This window comes from Tachypleus tridentatus, chromosome 13, assembly GCF_004210375.1.
Source record: "Tachypleus tridentatus isolate NWPU-2018 chromosome 13, ASM421037v1, whole genome shotgun sequence".
Classification (NCBI taxonomy): domain Eukaryota; kingdom Metazoa; phylum Arthropoda; class Merostomata; order Xiphosura; family Limulidae; genus Tachypleus; species Tachypleus tridentatus.
The window spans coordinates 143,124,150-143,141,478 of record NC_134837.1 but is presented as its reverse complement, the minus strand read 5'-3'; the positions used below and the strand labels follow the sequence as shown (position 1 = coordinate 143,141,478).

The window sequence follows — 17,329 nt, the reverse complement described above, 5'->3', positions numbered from 1 at the left end:
TTTTAATAAACCTTCTTTCAAAAAAACAAAGTTATAAAATCCCAAAATTTACTGCAAATGAAAATATTTTCTGCTCTATTACTTGTGTTATTAAGTTTGAAGTGATAATTGTACTTGAAGGTATTAACATAAAGTCATTGCCAGTCAATCAATTAATCAAGACCTTATGAGCTTTAAAAATAGAAAAATTTTCTATTCTGTTTGTGCTTGCCTAAGTTCATTTTTCAGCATACGCTTTAATCATTTAAAATTATTAATCGTGGAATTACCAATACAAACCATTAGCTTTTTAAACAAATGTTGCTAAATATTTATGAATCAAGTTATTTGCAAGTCCATGATTTTATTGGTCACAATAAAATTAAACAATATGTGAACTTCAATGGTAAAGGACAGAATAAAACAACTTAATAATTTGATGGTTAAATAAAAAAAAATTTACATCATATTAACTAAATAGAAAGGGGATACACAAAATATCAAATATTTCAAATAAGATTTAATATCGGTAAGACTTTTAGCAATGTATACAATGAACATTAACAAGGGCATTCACCGACATACAGATCTTTGTATTGCAGTTCTAAAAAAAAACATATAACTCCAAAAGTATTTAAAAGACATGTTGCCTTCCAGCACATCTATTTTTACCATTTCCTTCAATAAAAAAAAATGTAATTCTATAAATTCTTTAATTTCTTGTGATAATGTGTTTACAGTATATTACAGTATACATTTCACAGCTACAAAGTTTTCTGATTCTTCTAAAGTTCTACTTCAGAACATACAATCCCAGCCAAAGTTGTGTTGATTTAGCCTTAGGCTTTTTGTATCAGAGTTCAATCACAGAAACTAACTCCTATTTCATGAAATAGTTGTAGTCTGGAATGCACGGCTACTCTAGGACTATCACATAATGTAAGAATGTCACTTGGTTCATGTGATCCAATTTTCTGACTAGTCAACTACTAAATGCCGTTTTAGCATTTTTAAACAGTTCATTACTGACTGAAAAGAGTCAAGACTTGTTTATGACTTTTATGTCCCTGTCTTATAATGTTTTTGTACAACTTCTACAGCTTAATGTGTACATCTTTTTGTTTAAGTTTGTAAGCCAAAGAGTTTGTGATTTATCTTCAAAGTAGAGATTATTTCAATTTTATTTATATAATAAATTAACACAGGTAATTTATCAAATTATCCTTTAAGTTAAACACACTTCTATAGTCCATCTGCAAGAAAATCTCCCATTCTATTTTTTACCTGTCAATAAATTTTTTGTTCAACTTGACATTGTGCATTTTCTCTTAATTTCCATTTGAAACAAGTCACTAAACACTATCCTTAAATCTATACTTCTTCCAAAAATCAGGTAACTGTGTATTAAGTTTGTTTTTGTAATATAATAACAAAACTCAAGTCATATCATTCTCACCTTAAAAAGTAATTTCAAACAAGAATTTTACAATGATGACTTTACGCTAATGCATAAAACAAAGCAGTGTCACATCACACCAGTATCAAGAAAGATTTGATTTTGTAAATAAAGGTGCTACAAAAATTGCCAAAAACATTCAAAAGTGATTCATGTAAGCTAAAACAAAAAACAAGGTGATAGTAAAACATTTGTTGAAAATGACTTGTTTTGGTTTTTAAATACTGAAAAGATATAAAGTTCATAAAATTAGCAATGTAAATATTATAAATGACTGTTCTCTATCATCACTTCAGTGACAAATAACATATCAGCAACATTATCAATGAAATACATTAATATTCCAAAACACAAGCACAAGTAAAATTACAGACATAAAAAATACAATACTTTCAGAATTACTGCTTATAATAAATCTAGAAATATTACAATAAAAAACACATTCTATGTGATAAAATAAAAAATCTAGTTATAAAAATTGGGATAACTAATGGAATTCAAATAATTATAAACATATTAACAGTGGCAACAAGCTATGAGACTGAATTCCATTTGAATGATTCTTTTTCTCACTTGAGAGATGTTTATTACATATAAATGCATGTAAAAATGTGGTCATGCAACATTTGATTCTTTACAAAGCTTATTATCAGGCATAAGAAAATAAAAACGAAAATAATGATTTAAGGACAACATTAAAATTAACCAAAAATATTACTGGATATCTATAAATAGTATCACTGGGAAATAAAAATTCAAAGAATTTAATTATTCAAATAAATATTTTGTTTATAAAGTTCTTTATTAGAGGATAATTTGCTTGAAAAGTGTTAAGTGTATAAGAAGCTTGCACTGCATTTGAAGCTGGGGAAGATTTGCTTTAGGGATTTTTTTTTCTCAACTAAAAGTTCAAGGTAGAATCATCATAACAGATAACAGTGAATCCCGACTTAGTTGTTGGATGTTTACTTTTATATCTACGATTTCTGATAACTGAATTGAAGGAACATACAAAGGATGTTACCTGGCCTGAATAATATTTTCTTGTGCTCTTAAATGTAGACAAAAAATCTAACTCACCCCTCATAAAAGTATAAATAATATGAGTTAAAAAAGATATATAAAGAAAATCTTTCATTTGAAGAGACATTTAAATCAAAGAATGGTTTGAAAATAATGCTAATTTTGATCTTTGGGTATACTTTCTCATTGAAAACCGTAAATAGTTCAAAAAGTATGATATTTTGTTGTCCTACATAGGAGATTGTCAAAGAAGTTTGGAATTTATCAATTGTGAACATTTTCATTGAAATTTTAAATATTTTGTTCATAAATAACTTGGTTAAGCCTTCAATCATTTTGTTAAAATATCTATTATACAACATTTGATCAAGAAGAACAAGAAAAAAAAAGTAAAATCAAACAAGTGGAAGAAATTTTAAAAGCTCAAGTCAGAAAGTATGTTTCTAGTTTCATCCTATATTTTACAGGAATAAAATTATCAAATTGGGTGAGCTGGCCTGTGAACATTTTGTCTCGATAGATTAAAACACCTTGACCATTTTCAGCAATTAGCACACTCTATAATAGGTAAGATATTTTGTTTATCATTTTCACAGGTAAACTTTATAGATAAATTCTACAGGGTGTTTGGAAAGTCACTGTGCAGTTTTGTAATCATATTTTATTCAGTCTATTTCAAGCCAGCAACTGATAGCAGTGTTTAGAAACAAAACAAGAAGGATCCACGCCTGTATTGATGCCAACAGGGATCACTTTCAACATTGTTCATAATTGTCATTCATATTTACCTCCTGTATTCTATATTGAAACATGTCTGTTAATAAATATATAAGTGCACAGTGACTTTCCAAACACCCTGTACAAGATTAAGTACCAAAAAACAATGTTAAACTAAATATTTTGACCAAAAAGATGAAATGATTATTGAAATAGTTTTTTAAAAACTGATTTGAAGTTGTCTGAGAAGTTCTTCAACTGAAATTGTTTGTTGTAACTATAAAAATGTGCTAGCCAGGACTGGTTCTAGTGGGGAAACTCTTAATCACATCATCAATTTAGTCAACTAGTTTTACATTAAATATAAAATGCTTGTTTTTTACAAAGTTAGTAAATAACAATCTAAGCTGTTCCTTAGCTAAACCATAAATAAAAGGATCCTTTTGAAAGTACTTAAAAAAAATCACTATAATCTCAATAAATAGAATACTTTCAAATAAAGAGAAATTACATCAAAAGCAGCCATAAAATATTCATTAGGAGGATACAGGTTTTTAAGTTCTTGTACTTGCCAATAAGCCACAAGGGGTGAGATATGGGCAGTCTTGCTTTGTTTAAATTTATATTTTATCATAAAACAATACATTCTTGAAGAAGGAATCCTCATTGTACGTTTATGTTAGTTTTATTGGTATGAAACCACTTAAAACATTATACCAATAATATTTTTGTTTTTTTTAATCCTCATGTAGAAACAAAAATGCTATAGAATCTTTGCAAATCAAAAACACTAAAGGTTTGTGAAATACAGTATGTGATCTTCAAGTGATTTTTACACTAACTTTTTCTCAACTGATTATGTTACAAACATCTTCTCAATACTTACTGTCATCACAAACTCTCCCATGAGCTTCTAAATTTTGAAGGTTGACATTAAGAATTTTCCATTTGCTAGTCCAAACCTGGAAAAACAATATTTATATAAAACTAAACAAGGTTATTGTTTATTTCTTTAACAATTTATAAGGCTTGAATATGGAATGACAGAAGCATATGTAATTTTGTTTTTCAATCACTTCATATTTAAGGAATAAATAATGCCTCTTCCATATTATTGATGAACACGATAAAGTGTCTCACAAGCCACATTTTATAACATTGAAAAAAAAATAAACAAAAATCTTGTCACATGTTCATTAAAACTGTAAATAACAAAAATGAAAAATTTGATGGAAACAATCATGCATCAACTCTTCAATTTTCAATTTTTGCTAAACAACCTTTGACTACAGTAGTAAACACAGTATATGTAAAAATATGCACAGCAGCAAGAAACGATGTTATCAAGACCTAATAAGTAATTTTATTGCAAACATTAAACCACCTTAAAATTTTTTATGAATTTTGGTATGTTTACAAAATTATGGTAATAGATTTTGTATTACACTGCTATGTAGTAGAATGTCAAATTATTATTACTTTAATGAGTTTGTAAAAAAGTAGTGATTAATTCTAATTTTCATAAAAATATTTAGGTGTCATAAGTTTTATTTCACAGCCAATAATATTTTATACTATTTCTACAGTTGTTACTCTCTTTACTGGGTACAATTATTAAAAATACTAAATTGTGAAAGCAAGCTTCAGGAATGAATTCTGCATTCCATTTAAATTAGTAAATGTTTGTCTGCTGTCAAATGCAAAGCTTCTCAATGAGCTATATGTGCTGTGCTTCCCATGCATATTGAAACCTGACTTTTTGGCATTACTAGCCTTCAGATTTACTGTTGAGATGCTGGGAGGCAAATCAGTGAATGAATAAACCAGACTATTAGTCAAAACTAAGAAAATCTGTGCCATATATTATTAGTAAATAATAATGAATATACTTAACTCTGCATTTGTCTCCTTGACTAGCCTAGGTATAGATCAGAATTGTAAAGATTTTCTAAGAAATTGAGTGTTACTAATAAATGAGAAAATTACACTCAAAGGTATCACTATTATTTTCTGTAATTGTTATATTTTATTCAATAATTCAAATATATTCATTTATAGTCAATCTTTTAATCTTGAAACAACCCATGAAAAGATATTTATATATATATATTTACCTGTATTTATTGGTACCTGTTTACTTTTTAGTACAAACAGACAATTGCTACAATTTATACAGGGCTTTCAGATGTATTATCATAAACATTAAATTGTATCAACTCTACCAAATAATTAAACATTTCATTCAGTCATGATTTTATATTTACAATTTTTTGACAATAGGTTGCTCACAATGTTTGATACAAATTCAGATTTTTTGTAACTGTAAAAAAAAAGTGCTAATCCAAACTAAAGCCTTGAATTTTATCACATTGTGAGAAATAGTTTTATTTTACACACACAGTAATTGGCAAAGAAATACACTGCACGTAGATACTGCACATGTATTTTCAAGACTTCTGTTGTGCCTAATATACCTTCATCAGGGAGACAAAAACACTTATGTTCTTGTTATATATTTTACATGCGTGCACGTGTGTTTGTGTGTGAGTGAGTGATAAAGAAATATAAATAAGAATCATTATTGCACTTGTGACAACTGCCAACAAAGTTTCTGACATAAGTAAATTATACACACACAGCACACGGTAATACATTTGAATTGTTTGGTAACAACTGATTAACCAGATCTAAAATCCAGTAGCCTTATGTTAATGAATGATGACCACTGTTGGTATTTGTACATTACTTGTATATTTCTAAACATGCAAGACATGGCAAAAATGTTTCAGTATAAATTTGCTCAGTTATATTTTTGGTAAGTAGGTATTTTAGTATACAACTAGTGAATATTAAAATATGTTATGAGTAGTATCATCTATGTGCCAGTAACTTTTGGTGAATGATGAAAGTCAAAATAATGTTATACAATACATAAAATTAGCAGTTTAACATCTTAGATGTATCAACTGGCTCACAGATTTCAGTAACTTTACCCCTTTTTGAAACAAACAGTTATGAAATTTAATTCAAATTATACTTTATATAATAGTCAGCAGACTAGTGAATAAAAAATAAAAAAGGACAAATCTAAATTGAAATATTAAACACTTTCACAATAAAAATGCATAAAATATGATAAAAGAACAAAAAAATCCTACCAAAATCATAGAAATTAAAATGAACTTAATATATCATCACAAAATACAAAAGCATGAATAGTTACAGTAATTCATCTCTTCTTTTAACATGTTTACTGATTTTGAAGTCTTACAGTCTTAAGCATTCCAATTTTGAACTATTACATCATAGTGCTTACTAATGATATTACAAATTAATAATGTTCTTGAATGATGAATGCTGAACATGTTATTTTAGAATAACTTCAACTAACAGGGCTTATAAATCTGATGTCAATATGGCTTAAGTTAAATCTAGATTAATATATCCATAACTGAAATGGTTAAAACATAATTTGTCCTTTTTTTTACTTAATTTTTTTTTTGTAAGAGATAAACACTTAGTACTTGCAAGTAATACAAGACAAGTGCCTAAGCCTGAAACTAAAAAGTAGAATGAACACTATGCCTTACTTCCAAATATTGCTGTTTTTCCCCTTTCTTGTTTGGTGCTTCACTAAGAATGGCTAGAAACCTTCCTGATGAAGAAACACCAGATATCTTCCTAAAGTAAAATCAAAACTACTTAGATAACTTTTAAGTTAACTAAAATTGCTTTTCTATAATAAAAAAACGTGTATTTTTGATAATTATAAGTAAATTTAATCTCAAAGTTTAGTAATGTATAACTAACATATTTCAAAGTTTTTAAATTTTAAAGAAAAACAAATGTAGGTATACTTAATGAACAAAAATGTTTGTTTAACTCACAAATGACATTGACTCGATTAATAAAAGCAATAATAATGTTTTTCCACCACAAAATCCAAATATCTTCAATTAACTATACTGGACCTTACAATTCTTATGTATGCCTTCTTACAGCTTTTGGCATGTGGGCTAATACTAGCAATGACATTTTTATCCTAAAAGAAACTAAAACTATTGGTAAATCAACTAAAAGTAAATTTAAGTAATAAAGTGTTCATAAAATAAACTAAACATAAAACAATAATAAAATTTTTGACTTTGTTTTCATAAGTACATACGTTTTTCTCGGGTATAAAAAATGTATGTCATCTATTTTATAAGTTTGTTACATAAAAGCACAACAGCATTTAATCTAAAATTATGGGAAATAAACTTTCATAAGTTTTCACTTGTATTAGAAAACACCAGCATACAAGTTTAGTGCATTAGCAAAAATAACATACACACACACACCTCAACATGATTAAAACATCAACATTTAACTAACATTTCTTTCTTATAAAGCATACATATAGCTTAAACTATGTTCATAAGTTATTCAAATTCAACTAAACTAAATTACTGCAAACTACTAATGATAGTAATTTAGTAAATAAGTTCTACTGAATCAAATAATGCACCAAAGATCAGACTAATAATATGCAAAAAGTAGACAATTAACTAATTCACAAAATTTTTTATGGCTTTTTAACTATACAATAAAAGCCATTACAAATTCATCCAACCTAGCCATTAAGTTTCTCATGAGAATGAAGGTTGTATTCAAAGCTAAATTAATGTTTATCTATTCAGATCACAATGATATACAATGTCATTTAATAGATGAAAATCTTGATTTTCTATTGGCTATACATAAAACGTAATTAAACATAAGAGAACTATTAACAACTCCTAAAGTGAGAGTATGTAACAGGTAGATGTGGCAGAAGAAGTTTTATTTTCTATTCAATAGCTCTGTAACCAAACAAAATTGAAGGCTACAAAAATTAGTTTTTTTTGTTTCTTTTTTATCAATGACAATTTTATAGTGAGTAATTTATGTCTAATTTTATACTTTTTTAAGGGATGACAGATAAAACAGAGAAGATGGCTGGAGAAAATATGTCACACTATGGGAAATTCAGGATTGTTTTAAATATTGTCTTCTACAATTAAAAACTTTAAACTTCTATACTATTAAAATATGAATTATTTGTTGATATTTTATGCTATAATAATTGGTATAACATAAACAAAATAGTAGTTTAATAAAAGTTGGAATCTAAGACAAACTTTATGTCATATACAGTAAAGGATACCCAGGGCAAAAGGGTTAAACTGATTAATGTTACAATTCACAAATATAATCAGTTAATCAACATCAATGTTTTCACTTATGATTACTATTATTTGATTATAACTATACAGCTCTTATGTCAGAATAATTTATTGGCCGAGTTTAAGCTCTACCACAGACTTACTACAAGAACTATGCATACTTCTCAAACTAGTGAAACAATTAAAATGACCAAATGTACACTTAGATTTTCTTCCTCAAGCTACTAAATCAATGAACAGAAATCACTAGTAATTAACTCATATCATTAATTTTTTATTTCATTCATTAATTATGAAGTAAACAATTGTACACAATTTCTCAACCTAAGTTATCAATGTGTAAAAGAAATACTTTATTTGCATAACATAAACAAATTACATTTGCTGGAAAGTATTCATAGAAATACATTTTTCCACAAGCATTTGAAATTTCTATCACGTACTCAACCTGAACCTTTGCAGAAAGCATAATGAAAGAGATGGGCACACTAATAGACACTTTGCTGTTTTTGTTATATTTAAATGCATTTATCGTGTATTACATATTTGAACTGAACATTAACATTTTTCTTAAACTTAAAATGTATTTCCAACAGGTACTTACGTACTTATATGCAAAGTTATCTGTCTTCTTCTGCCCTCTAAACATTGCTGAAACATTTTAGTCATCAGCATACTAGTTTATAAAAACCATCAATTTTGTGCCATTTAAGAACATGAACATATCATCCAACTCTTATCCACCAGTAGTACTGTGCTATTTATTTCGGCACAGATAGCTTCCTCTGCTATTCCAAGGTTCCAAAAGAAGAACATCAACAGTGCAAAGGAAGTGGGAAGTGTGTGAGAAGTGGTGAGCATCTATTGGAAATACATTTGCAGTGTAACAATAAATGTTAACTTCAGATATGATCTGGCCACAAAAGCTAAAATCATACATTGCACATGGACTGTGTTCTATATACATATCAATCATCTCTAACCACAAGTAAACCGTTTCATTTGTTAAGCAACCAGATTGATTAAGACGAAGCAAGCTTTAGGCTGAAACTGGAGAACCTCCTAAAATAACCATAAAAGCATGACGTACCAAACTTGGCATTATGGGATTGTGGTGTTGCCTCAACTCAATCACAAAAACAGGCTAATATCTCTAATCAGTATTATGAGCAAAATTCTAACCCATTCAACACTAATTACAACAGATATTCTGCATCCTGAACTATAAAGAAAACATGAAACATTTGCTCAACTGTGGGAACAATACATGTACATCCTGTTGCTGGTATTACAAGGCAGATAAAATCTTCCAAACTCAACAACAGAAGCAAAGAAAGAACTGCCTGCAACAGGAATGAATGACAAAAGAGGCCATAGGGGAAAAAGGACTCAAGGAAAATGATAGGAGGAAAACTAGTCTTGCCCTCTTTTCACCAAGTTTATAATCATGAGTAGGCATGGTAAAGTAAATTCTAAACTTATCTGGGAGGAAGCCTGAAAAACCACACTGTAAAATGTGTAATGCTTGTTTGGAAGGGATTGGCAGAAATCCACTCCCCCTTTATTCATGAAGTTCATGAGTGGCAGTTCACCATTGACTGAAAATTATTATAACTACAAACACACACCACTGGTCTTGCAAAAACGTTCCATTTCTAGAGTGGATATTTTCGTGCAATCAATAAATAGTGTTGGTTTGAGGTAGAGCATATCTAACCAGGCAACACCTGCAACAGAATGGGATCCTATTGTTAATGGTCAAAACTAGGGCTGCTGAAAATAAAATAAAATAAACAGAAGTGATAAGACTAACCTACTCCAGTCAAAGGTGAACAGATTTGGGTAAAAACTAAAATGAGAAGGAGAGAAAGAACCAGCCATATCATGAGCAATGAAGGTAATGGTAGTAGTCCATATTCCAGCCTGGATGCTGTCCTGAGATGGACATCAAAGGCAAAAAGTGAAAGATGCAATGACATGACAAAGATGATGAAAAGTCTAAATATGCTTGCCTAACAAGTTTACAAACTCAACCAGTTAACGTGACAGGAGATAGCTCAAGGAAATGGAACAAGGTGTGAACTAACATGAAGCGATTCCAGGGCCAGGAGAGAACTAAGCAAGTCAATATAAATAGTGCAATTTGAGTACTGCTTAGCTTCTGTGTGATCCAGGGTAAGAGAAATAACATACAGTTCAGCAGTAAACACAGAAACTGTAGAGGGCATTCTGCACACAACCACGAACCACAACAAACAATGACAGAGCCCACAGAGTCACCCCAAGAGGTGGAAGAGACAACATGGAGAATGTTCAGTGCTCTTGTACACTTGACAAGGAGCTGTTTGATGTATGGAATAAAGGTTAGCTTACTGTCAAAGGTAAGTCTCCAAGAACTTTGTCTCAGGGACCACAGGCAGCAGCAGTACAACTTCACCGATATGGAGTTCAGGATCAGGGCTATTACCCCATTAATGATAAAAGTGCATGAACAGTTTTAGAGAGAGAGAGAAAGTAAAGCCATTTGCTGTGGTCCACTTCAGTAAACGATTGAGGGAAGCCTGTAGCTGATATGAGATGTGAAGGTCGTCAACATAGAGCCCATTTGCAACAGTAAGAGGGAGTTGTTCACTGATGGCATTAATCTCTATACTGAAAAGTGCGACACAAACTTAGAATCTCCTGTCCATGAGAAAGTTTTTAATAAAAATGGGCAAATGGCCACGTAACCCATACATATGGCAGTCTCTCAAAATTCCATACCTCCATCTGTATCATAAGCCTTCTCAATGCCAAAGAATATTGACACAAGATGTTGTCATTTGAGAAAGGCTTTTCTGATTGAGACAGCTCATCAAAGCAATTGGACAGTAGTTTGAAGGAACTTTGGGATCTTTCCGAGGCTTAAAGAAAGGTATGACAATAGCCTGATACTAGGCATCAGGAAGAACATTATCTTGCCAGATCTAGTTAAAAAAAATCAGAAGAATGGCAAGAGAAGCAGGAAATAGATGGTGCAGCATTTCATAATGTACATCATCAGGTCCAACCGGTGTACTGCCAGACCGATGAAGAGCCAGTATGAGTCCCACCAGTGTAAAGGGACTATTATAGTCATAAAGACAATCAGTTCAAAGGGAAAGTGGTGATTGCTCTGCCCAAGTCTTGATGGCTAAGAAGGTGGAGGAAGAAGCAAAAGTGCTAGATACCCGCAAAAGCTTTCACCTGGAGTATCAGCAATGCTCGGGGTATCAGCTACTTCCTGGCCATCAGATAGCAAGATCAAGAGGGGGACAGAATTACATTGCCCACTGACCTTTTGAATCTTGTCCCATATGACTTTAGAAATGGTGGTAGAAAATATACTTGTTGTGAACTTAATCCAAGATTCCTTCTGGCTTTGACGTATTACCCACCAAGCATGTGCAAGGACCTGCTGGAAATCAATGCAATGCGAGAGTGTGAGATACCTACGAAGTTTTAGGAACACGTTGAGCAGCTGCTTGTATAATACAGTCAGTTACTGCTGCCCCACAGTTGTCTACCGATAGCTTACAGACGATGGCATGAGCAAGTTCTGCAAGAACAGTGAAAGAGGACCAGTTTGCGTGATCCAGCTTCCACCAAGGCACGCTGATCGGGTGGCATTGACCACGGCCAGTCTCTCTCAAAAGTATAGGAAAATTATCACTGACTCATGGATTATTGTCAACCCTCCATGAAAAATGGGAAAATAGGGAAGGGGAGCAAATTGAGAGATCAATAGCAGTAAAATACTGACTAGGTGCATGAAAGTAACTGAAAGAACCAGTATTGAAAAGAGAAAGGTTGTGATCAGAGAGCACACGCTCTACAGAGCTACCCCTCCTATCAATATCACCACTTCCACAGAGGGGATTAAAAAGGGAGACAGCAACTGATCAATGAGAGCATCAAGATTTGATTGATCATATGTGTCTCCAGGTAACAGGTAGAGAGAACAAATAGTGATGGTATGACCCAAGGGAACACGGATGGCTACAGCCTTCAAGGGTGTGTCAAGTGGCAAAGACAGGGTGGGTACATGCTGATCAACTTACAGTGACATCCCTCCTGCACTCATCCATTACACAGTCTGTCATTTCTGTACATAGAAAACTGCCAAAAAGGTGACTGTATTGGCAGGTTCTTGCAACTGAGGTGTTCAGGAATATACATTTACTTTGTAATCAGCATCTTGAACATGCTTCCTTTTAATCAATGCCATCGCTCTAAATTAATCGAGCTTTACCTGGATATATCACCGAGTTAAATGTTACCAAAGACATGGTAAGTTGAAGACAGTGATATGAGTAACATAGAAGTGTACTTTATAGTGTTTTCACAAATAAATCCAGTATCCACAAAAACAAAAAACTAGGCAAATTAGATTTTTTTTGCAACAAAAGTGACAGAAAACTATTAAAAATATACTGACAGTGAAAAAAAAAAAGTGCATTTATAATTGATAGGCAAATATACCCAAATTTAAGTATCATTAACTGATAAGCTAAATATTCAAGTGTGTGTTTGAAATAGAAGTTATGAATATATATATGCCTGCTTCTCTTACAAATATTTCAAATAAACAAATTGTTAGTACTACTGCATAACTGTGAAAAAAATTCTTACAAATTAGGCATCACAGTAGCTGGTCCTACAGTTGAAACCTGAAACTGGTCCTCTCCAATACTGTGGCCAACATGATGTACAACAAATTGAACTCTTTCAGAGCGCTCCAAGTCTCGTACACTCCATTCAGAACGAATAGATACAGAGTTACATTTGGGTCCAAAAATTAAATTTGCCTTGGTAGGAGTTGGAACTTTGGAAAACTCTCTGTACTGATGAATAATTTCCTCAACCTTTAAATTTAGAAATTTAAAACTTTAACAAAGTTTATTTTCTTCTTCAAGCAATTGATGCAACATCACATACACTTTACACAGTTTCTAATATTAGTTTTAAAACACACACACACACACACATCGCTTGTCCAAACATCAAAATCTATACATTATATCAAAAGACTTAATATATCTAATCACCTTCTAAATTAAGATAATGTTTCATGCACATCATAAATAAGGATTTTATACAGATCTGTAATGAAAGTACATAAATGTTTAAATTTAAAAAGGAACAATGAATAAAAACTTGTCAGTGCAAGTGCTACTCATTATCCAAAAATGAAAACAATTTTCCAAAAAGTCATAGAAAATAGGGTACACTGGAATCGACATGTAAATGGCATAATTTACCGAAACTTATAATGCCACTACATTTGTGCAATTTTAATCATTAGATTTCTTAAAACTGTAGACAAGGTTAAAAAATAAAATAAATCATAAATAAAATGACAATAGCATGTCAAAAATGTTACCTTAGGAATAACAGACGTTGTTTTCTGAAGTATAAATATACAACTATGTTTTCTAAACTCCTAAAAACAGTTTAGCAAAAAAATTAACCCAACTCAAATAGACTAAGTAGTATTAGATTCATATCTAAACACAAGTTGCCTGTGATAAATAAAGCTATCAAGTAGTAAAGTTGCATTTCTAAACCTCTGTAAAAACCTAAATCATATGCTGCTTTTGACACTATACTCCTAAAAAAAAAACTCAAAATGTTAAACATATGATAAAAGTCAAGGTGCATAATGCCTAAGCCATCACAGTTTCAGCCTTTAATACAAACAGGTAATATATATGATATCTAAATACCACCATATCTCACTCTCTTATGGTATGTTACACATTTCTAAAATTATTAATTTTCTTATAGTGTATAAACAATAAACAAAACCATAGCTGAAAATAAAATAGAAACTGTTATCTCTCCATCTATATCCAAGACCCAAGTCTCCTGAATACTCATCAAATACTCTCAGGAACTCTCACTAATTCTGATTAAAGTACTTCCATAATGAGCAATTAAAGTATGAAATGCAAATGTAGAATGTATCTTTCAACCGACATTTTACACAAGTAGCTTGAATCTTTCTTCTTCTTCTTTCTTTTTTGCCCCAAAATCCTGTGATGTCTACGATATATGAAAGTAATCTGTTCCAAATACTGACCACCTTACAAAAAACGTTTCATTTAGAGGTGACTCCTTCAAAATTTTAAATCTTGTGTCCCTCATTAACAAAAGTTGTGACATGTTGGTTGCCTAAGAAAACAAAAAACTTATTTGCTCTAAAATTATTAAAGTTATCTAACAAGGAAAGTATTGTGTGTTTTTCTTATAACAAAGCCACATCTGGCTATCTGCCGAGTCCACCGAGGGGAATCAAATCCCTGATTTTAGCATTGTAAATCTGAAGACTTACCACTGTCCCAGCAGGGAACACAAGGAAAGTACGACCTAAGAAATAGGAGCTAAGAACTATTATGACAAAACACTGTAGATCAAACTCAAAATTTCTTTTAAAACATACAGTAAGGATTATAGTCTTCTCTCATCTTCTCTTTCTCTCTCTCTAACCTGTCCATACCAGCAAGTACAAATTTTTTTTGAAAACAAATAGAGTATATGTGTCTAATTCACTGTACAATCAAACAAACTAACAATTACTAATGTCAGTATTAAATTAAAACAGAAAATTTTGACACACATTATTTAAATAAGCTTGAAGGTAAGGTTTCACAGTCATAGCAGGTTTGACAATAAACTACTCAATAATGCAATGGTATGAATGCAAGTTATTTGCTTTGGAATCTGAGCCTATTATCTCAGCAAAGAATATTCATTTCAAAACTCTGAAGGTACCAACAGCCTTACTTTAAAGTCTCAATCAATGCAAATGTTTAGGCCATTTTTCATTACAACAATTCAAAAGTAAATGTTTAAATGCCAAAAAATTTTAGAAATCAATGATTAATGTAATTCTAATGTTATCATATTTCCTATCCATTAAAACTAAACATTTAAAATGTTTTCTTCAAAGAAAAATTAAACTTTCTTAGCTGATCCCAACCCTACCAAACTGTATACCTATATCTTCTAGTCCTACCATTCTTAAGTATGAAAAAAATAATGCATAAGCACTATAAATGCCTTTAACATTCTTAAGTTATAATTCTTTATACTCTGTATGGAAATAGAGATTGCCCCATGTAATGTTCAATCTCTCTGCAAATAAACGTCGATATATCTCTTGTTAGGTCAACCACACCTGAGGTCCGAGATAAAGCATACGTTAAGTTGGGGCACCCAATGTGGTGATTTCAAAATTGAGGTTTCAAAAGTTCAGAAAAGGCAATCATAACAAAGTGGAATTAAGGTAATTCTAAAGAAAACTGGGTAGTTTATTAAGTATAACCATTTGGTAAAGAAACTTTATACAAGTCATAGTTCCACAAAGGCACATAGAAAGAGCCGTATGTGTCACATGAATGTACTATGTTCCTATTTGTGTGAATGTGACACACGATTTACGAGACACACACTAAAATCACTTAATTCCAAAAGAGGGGAGTGGAAAGCTTGTCGGATGACTAAAGAAAAAGGGGGCAGCAATGAACAAGAACAGCTAATCTTGTGATGAACAGAGGGAAATACTGTATCAAAAACACTTCAATAGTATTCCCCCTAATTATTCTTTTTGCATGAGAACAAGTTCAGAGATATTAAGCTGTCTTCACAAACATCTCAGATATTATATTGGTAAGCCCTCCTCTTAACCCTTTCCAACAATTCACTGCTCATCCTAAGACAAATGTAGTATCAGAACTTGACATTTTAATCAAACACTCCACATGCTTAATTCACCAATCAGTACAAATACCTTAAGAGTTTTTGTGACATGCTCTGTAACTTGCTGGAATGTTTTATTACCAGTGGGACAATAAACTGCCTAGAAATTTAATAAAATAAACATAAGCTAAATATGTACGACTTATTTATGGTTCCAAAAAATATTCTTATGCTCTATCTGCATCAAAGTATAAGACTACTGCCTCCAATAACAGGCTGTTTACCTTTCTAGTTTTATTCTGGAGTTTGACTTGTAGCTGGTCATAAAATAGCATGTTTTTTACCCTACTCTACCAATGTGGTTGAAAAATATACACATCTAGTCACTATAGAATTACGAGATTTTTTGTGTTTATTTCTCCACATATGTCTATCTCTCAAACTTTTTGAAAGATAGCAATAAAAGATGTCTCTGAACTTTGGTAAAACATAAAGGAAATGAGCATCATTACGATCATATCAGAGTAAGATCAAAGGATCCCTGATTGATGTGGAGAAGAACACTGTTTGATGCCTAGTATTCTGGCATTCTGACAAGCTTTCAAGGATTTACAAATTTGTGGTCCAGCATGGCCAGGTGGTTAAGGTACTTGACTCATAATCTGAGGGTTGCAGGTTTGAATTCCCATCACACCAAATATGCTCCCCCTTTCATGCATGGGGATGTTATAACGTGATGGTCAATCCCACTATTTGTTCGTAAAAGAGTAGCCCAAGAGTTGGTGGTGGGTGGTAATGACTAGCTGCCTTCCCTCTAGTCTTACACTGCTAAATTAAGGATAGCTAGCGCAGATAGCTCAAGAGTAGCTTTGCATGAAATTCAAAACAAACAAACAAATCTACAAATTTGCCACCCACCAATACAATTTAACTACAGTATGGGTCTTCAAAAGCCTCGAGTAACACTTTCCATTCTTGTGTAGATCATAAAAAGTGGGTGAAGTCCTTAACAATACCAAGATTTACTGCCTTGGGCTAATGATTTACACCAGTTTGACATTAGGTCTTCGGGTGGTGTGAACATTAATATAAAAAATCAAGCTTAACACCACTGACAAAAAAATTAAAAACCTTTATTTTGAATTTTCAAATGATTCATGATCTATAATGAATTCATGTATTTATGTGCCACACACATACATCTTCTCATAAACTCACCTCGAACTTTGAA

At 31.5% G+C, this 17,329-nt stretch overlaps 1 protein-coding gene across 6 annotated transcripts in view; it reads right to left on the bottom strand.

Moving 5' to 3' along the window:
- LOC143240565 (acylamino-acid-releasing enzyme-like) overlaps nucleotides 1-17,329 on the bottom strand; it is a 69,164-nt gene that overhangs the window by 49,683 nt on the left and 2,152 nt on the right. For all 6 annotated transcript variants that reach the window (XR_013021818.1, XR_013021819.1, XM_076483210.1 and 3 more), the window contains exons 2-4: nucleotides 13,030-13,262; nucleotides 6,766-6,856; nucleotides 4,062-4,137 (exon numbers count right to left, since the gene is read on the bottom strand). Coding sequence is in view for 4 of the 6 variants with exons in the window: in XM_076483210.1 (XP_076339325.1) it covers nucleotides 4,062-4,137; nucleotides 6,766-6,856; nucleotides 13,030-13,262 (400 nt within the window). In the remaining 2 variants the exon portion in view is untranslated. The remainder of the gene's footprint in view (nucleotides 1-4,061; nucleotides 4,138-6,765; nucleotides 6,857-13,029; nucleotides 13,263-17,329) is intronic.